This window comes from Sinocyclocheilus rhinocerous, unplaced genomic scaffold (genome assembly GCF_001515625.1).
Source record: "Sinocyclocheilus rhinocerous isolate Xijiao unplaced genomic scaffold, SAMN03320098_v1.1 scaffold207, whole genome shotgun sequence".
Lineage (NCBI taxonomy): Eukaryota > Metazoa > Chordata > Actinopteri > Cypriniformes > Cyprinidae > Sinocyclocheilus > Sinocyclocheilus rhinocerous.
This window is the reverse complement of record NW_015648658.1, coordinates 369,441-375,177: the sequence shown is the minus strand read 5'-3', so window position 1 is coordinate 375,177 and position 5,737 is coordinate 369,441. Positions and strand designations below refer to the sequence as shown.

The 5,737-nt window shown below is 36.3% G+C and overlaps 1 protein-coding gene across 1 annotated transcript; it reads left to right on the top strand.

Moving 5' to 3' along the window:
- Nucleotides 1–1,649: 1,649 nt before the first annotated feature.
- LOC107710188 (macrophage mannose receptor 1-like) lies at nucleotides 1,650–4,123 on the top strand. Its single transcript, XM_016514929.1, has 3 exons — nucleotides 1,650–1,686; nucleotides 1,779–2,135; nucleotides 3,756–4,123. The coding sequence occupies exons 1-3, from the start codon at nucleotides 1,650–1,652 to the stop codon at nucleotides 4,121–4,123; spliced, it is 762 nt and encodes a 253-aa protein (XP_016370415.1).
- Nucleotides 4,124–5,737: the final 1,614 nt, after the last annotated feature.

Sequence of the window (5,737 nt, the reverse complement as noted above, 5' to 3'; positions counted from 1 at the left end):
CACTCCAGGAAAAATAGTTTGTACGCATGGTCTAGAATGTCCGCACGGTGTGTACATATTTACGCCAAGTTTATATTTTATAAATCCAGATATATGTGTGGAAAATTGCATATGCATATTTCTATGCCCATTTTGTGTGTACGCAACATTTATAAATGAGACCCCTGGGCCATATGTCCCGGAGGGGGCTTAAGGATGGGTGAAGGGACAGTTAAACAAATCGTAGACCTTATCTTCAGATTAGAAAGTTTATTGTTCTGTTGCATGGCATCTGTTTTGTTCGTGAAGTTTTGGCTTCATGAGGAGATCAAAGTGGCCTTACATACTGTAGACCTGGTCTAAAATGTTTTGTTGTTTGTATGTTGGAAGCACATTTGGTAAATTACACCGGTTGAAGTCACCTGTGATGATAAACACAGCGTTTGAATATGTGGTTTGCTGTGCATTGATAGAATCAAACAGGCCATCCCGGCTTCACAATGAACATCACATCCCTTCAATGCTTGGACAGTTAACTGATGCTTTCAGATAAATTTTTATTGAGGAAATGTGACCATAAGAACATTAGCTGTGTGTGCTGATATATAGTATGTGCTTGAGAAAGTGTAAATTTAATACAGCGTGTTTTGCTGATACTGATACTAACTGATTGACGTCAAAAAGCAAATGAGGGGAATATCGGCACATACTATTTCCTACTTTGAGGCCTGATTATAAACACAGCAGTTACAGTCAACAGTAAGATATGTGGACAAATACACAAATATAGAGGAAGTAACATTTAAATTTAAAAAGAAAAAAAAATACAAAAATTATGTGTAAATCTCCACACTATGTATCTTTGTAATGTCAGGTATGTATATTTTACTCTTTATTTTTGAGATGATTATGTTTAAGTATGATTAAGTATGATTATGATTAAACAAACTCCTGGAGGTCTTGCATCATTTCACTTCATTTTACCACTGATTGGCTGATGGCACGAAAATACAGTCTCAAACCCTCATTGACTTCTAAAGTATAGACAAGAAATACTATACCCGAACACTCTTCACGAAACAAGGCAGAGCAAATGATGACATAATTTTCTTCTTTGGGTGAACTATCCCTTTAAACTCTGCTGTTTGTCATTACAGTGTGTATGTTTCTTAATTTATAATTTCACAATTTCTATTATTTAATGTTTCTGTATTTAAATCAATTTCACATTATGTCCTGGTATTTTAACTTATGTTAAAACACACTTTCATCAAATTAAAGCAAAAATACAGAGAAACATGTGGACATACACATGAATGAGGAAGAAAACTTAAATAGGGTTTTTGTTTTAGAGTCATAAACAAAATTATGTGACGTGTTGAATGACAGATGAGAGCAGATATAATAATCACACAGTCTGAAGCTGCACACAGAAACATCAGACTCAGGACAGAGACACAGCCTCAAAAGTAAGAACAACTCACATTTTCATTATTTAACTAAAATTTGACTTTGATATGTTAATATTATCTGAATGAATGCGAATTCCACTCTGCTGCTATTTTATATATATTTTTTAGTTTATTTAATTTTATTCATTTCTTTATTTTTATTTATTTATTTATTTAATTATGTCATGTTGTAGTCTCTTAATTTTTTCTTCCTCAGAAATGGACCAAACTCTATTTTTCATTCTTCTTCTCATTGGTGAATGTGTTTGTGGTTTTATTTATGGTTTATAGTTTCATTAGGTTTGATCCTGTTATGAAAAGCATTAAAGCAAAGCCTCTCTTTCACAGCTCTCTGCTCCGTATCTGAATGTGTTCAGCGTCAGTATCACTTTATAAATGAGAGGAAGACCTGGACTGAAGCTCAGAGATACTGCAGAGAGAAATACACAGATCTGGCCACCGTTGACCACATGAACGACATGAACGAGCTGAAGAAGAGTGTGAATGGTGGAGGTTTTCAGTTTGTCTGGATTGGGCTGCAGAAGACAGGTCACAATAAATGGCAGTGGTCTTCAGGTGAACCTGCGCTCTATCTGAACTGGGCTACTGGACAACCAGAAGGCAGAGATTATTGTGCTGTGATGTTCAATGGAGAATGGCATGATTTGGCATGCTTTGATACCCCACATTTCATCTGCAACAACAGTGAGTTAATTTATGCATTCACCATATACCAAATTTTAATTAGGGTGACCATATTTTAGTTTTCCAAATAGAGGACAGTGGGCGGGGCGGGGGGCTGGGGTGTGGTTGGTTGGTGGTTAAAGTAATGCCGAAAGCGCCCAAAGTAGCGAAATCTCAAATATCAAAACTCAAAATATGTCATTTCCATACCTAATATACATATTTTACAGTCAGTGTTAAGCATATTTATCATAAACACAGCTAAATAGCTTCCTACCAGTGGCCGTCCTTCACAAAACTTAATATCTAGAACAGTTTTATCATAGGTAGAATGCAAAATGTTTCAATACAAGCATTTCAGTCAAAAGGTAATTTATGCAACATGGGGTTGGGGGTGATCAAGCCATGGCAACAGTTTAAAAGCCCAATTCCATAAAAAAAAAATAATAATAAAATCTTGACAACCCTGCATCCAACACAAGCTGCAGGAGTCAGATTTGACTGATCAGAGAGGAGAGATGGCTGACAGACCATGCTGGAGGATTTGCTGCTCAACAGATCCTGAGCTCATTGACAAATACATGATTTTCCTTAGAGCACGCGTGATGAAAGTGAACAGCGAGCGCTCATTCAAAAGAGATTATATTCTCCGCATATTGATAGCGGCCCACTGATGCACGAAAATTATATGCAATGTTAGAATGTTTGCGGGAGTGGGCGGGACTGGACACAGTCTTCTTCGGGGCTCTAAAACTAAAACGCAGACAATGAATAGCGACTGTAAAGCCGAATCCCTGACATTTTGGGCGATTTAGAAATCCCAGCCGGACGCATTTTTCAAGGTCCAAAAAGAGGACATGTACGGGAAAAAGAGGACGTATGGTCATCCTAGTTTTAATGCAATACTGAACACTATTACTTTTTAATTTGATTTTGAGTATAGAGGGGACTGTGCATATTTGTCACACTTTCGGTGCTATTTCAGACAATTTCTGTATAGACACAATATTTGCCTAAACAAAAGACTTTCACTGAACAAACTTTGATCTTTTGTTGTCACACTATGTGGTAAAGGAAACTAAAGAGCAATTAAATTAAAGAGCCTAAAATGTCTTAGACAGTGATCCATATGGATCTTATAATATTAATTAATATTATATGATCCATATGGATCACTGTCTAAGATATTTTATTTCTAAGATTATATTTCTCTGCAATTGTTTCACCTTTACTCACTGCTTTATTTTTATAAAAATAAAGCAGTGAGTAAAGGTGAAACAATTGCAGAGAAATATAATATAGCGATTCTGTCATGAAGCTATTGTATTAATAAAAGTCAGCACAGGGTTGACATTCAGTTTCTGTGCTCCTAAATGTTTCTCTGTGTGCAACACTTAACAGTTTGAACACACTCATTCCAGCCAATCAAAATTGAGAATTTAGATAGACAATGGTATAACTTTAAAATATCTTATATTGTGAATATTCAATATATCACCAGCTGTAGAAGCAGCTCAAGTCTTTGAATGATGTGTTTCTGATGATTCTGCCACTGCTCCTGTTAACATCCAAACCATAGAGCAGCATAAGAACAATGTACAAACTGATTTATTAATCTTTTCTCATTTGTTTTTCTTAAAGCGAATACAGGACTCGTCTTTGTCAATGAGACGATGAATTGGAGAGACGCTCAGAGTTACTGCAGACAGAATCACACTGATCTGGTCAGTGTACGAAACCAGAATGAGAGTGAACAGGTTGAGCAGCTCATTAATATCATGGTCGGAACAACCAATTCACCTAAATCACAAGTCTGGATCAATCTGTTCAGAGTCAGAGACTCATGGCAGTGGTCAGATCAGAGTAACTCCTTATTCAGATACTGGGACACTGGTGAACCTAATAATTATGGAGGTGGTGAAAACTGTACAGCTGTTAATGCTCAGGGAAAATGGATTGATGTATCTTGCACCAATCAATATCCTTTTGTGTGTCATGAAGGTGAGTAGATCTTCACAAAACACACACAAACCATCATCACCTCCAGATCTCTTAAAGTTCATGGTACATCAGTTCAGTCTGGAGGAGATCAGCGCTGGATCAGCCGTCCTGAAACTTACAAACTCAACTTCATCTGCAGCAGCTACTAAGAGTAAAAAGCATGTGAATGTTTGTGTTTACTTACATTAACGGTTTTCATACTTTGTTGTTATTCTGATTTTCTTTTGTTTAATTTGTTCTTTAGTAAGTCCTGAGTAAATCTGCTTGTTGTGTTAAACACCAGTTTAAAATTCTTTAGTTTGTCTAATTTAATAACATTATATGTGTTATTTAAGAGACTCATATATATCTGGTGTGGTTATGAGTCTTTATGTTTTGCATTAATCATATCTTTCTAACACAAACGCATGGAAACATAACATCAGCTCAAATAAACTCTTCTACAGCCAGTATTGTCGTCTCCAGACTATTTCCTGGTTTTCCCTCAAAGTCATTTGGAGCTGTAAATTATATATACAAATGTGTAGAATTTAAATTTGATTGTTTGATTTATTAGGTAAATATTTAGGTATCTTTCTAACACAAACACATGGAAACATAACATCAGCTCAAATAAACTCTTCTACAGCCAGTATTGTCGTCTCCAGACTATTTCCTGGTTTTCCCTCAAAGTCATTTGGAGCTGTAAATTATATATACAAATGTTTAGAATTTAAATTTGATTGTTTGATTTATTAGGTCAATATATTGTCATTTTCAAACATGGTAATGTCACGATGTCCAGCTGGAGTGCCCATGAGCTCCTCTAGAGGGCACTCCATCCCAGACCTTTTCCACTGTTTCTTGGACTCTATTTCCCATAACACCCCATGCCCAGGGACTAATTGCATACGCTCTTGTTTCCTGTCTGGAGGACCATAAATGCTGCACACAAACGCTCTCAGATCGCAAAGTCTTGTTCAGCTGTATGTGGACACCACTGAGCGTATTCCATGTTTATCTTGTCTTGTTTTTGCTAGTGATGGGAGAAACGAAGCATTTCGAAGCTTCGACTCAATTGAAACAATTTCTTCGCAAAATGAATCAGTGTTTCAAAGCGCTCGAAACACCACACGCTGGTAACAGCTGCTGGTCAAAACTGTGTAAATGCAACAAAAACTCAGACCAAAACATTCATAAAAACAGCTTTTACAAACCCAATGAAAGCGCTTTCTTGAAGTATAATATATTAAATGCAATCAAAATAATAAAATACCATTAAAAATGAAGTGTCTGTATAATAGGCCTATGCGTCTTTAAAATAATTATTATTAATTTGCAAGGGCTTGTTTTGTTTGTTTTATGGAGAGCTTGTCTAAACAGGCCAGTAAGAGACTATTAACTACTACTCATCCTTTTAATTACATACATGTCTCATTAAAAATGTCTACAACTTGATCAAACTGATCCGAGATCGTATAAGCATAGACGCTGATGCAGTGGTTCGCCGCTGCGGGACGATCTCAGTGAACTCGCATGATGCACGGGTTCACAGAGATCACGACCCTTCTTTTTCTTCTTATTTTCTTCTTTTTCTTCTTTTCTCCTCCTCCTCCTCTTCCTCTTCTTCTTCTTCTTCTTCT

What these genes read in the sequence shown, in the direction of transcription:
- LOC107710188 (XM_016514929.1), top strand. Translation starts at nt 1,650, where the DNA reads ATGGACCAAACTCTATTTTTCATTCTTCTTCTCATTG. An exon ending in TTTCATTCTTCTTCTCATTG is followed by an intron (nt 1,687 to 1,778) that starts GTGAATGTGTTT and finishes TCTCTTTCACAG; the next exon opens with CTCTCTGCTCCGTATCTGAA. An exon ending in ACATTTCATCTGCAACAACA is followed by an intron (nt 2,136 to 3,755) that starts GTGAGTTAATTT and finishes TTTTTCTTAAAG; the next exon opens with CGAATACAGGACTCGTCTTT.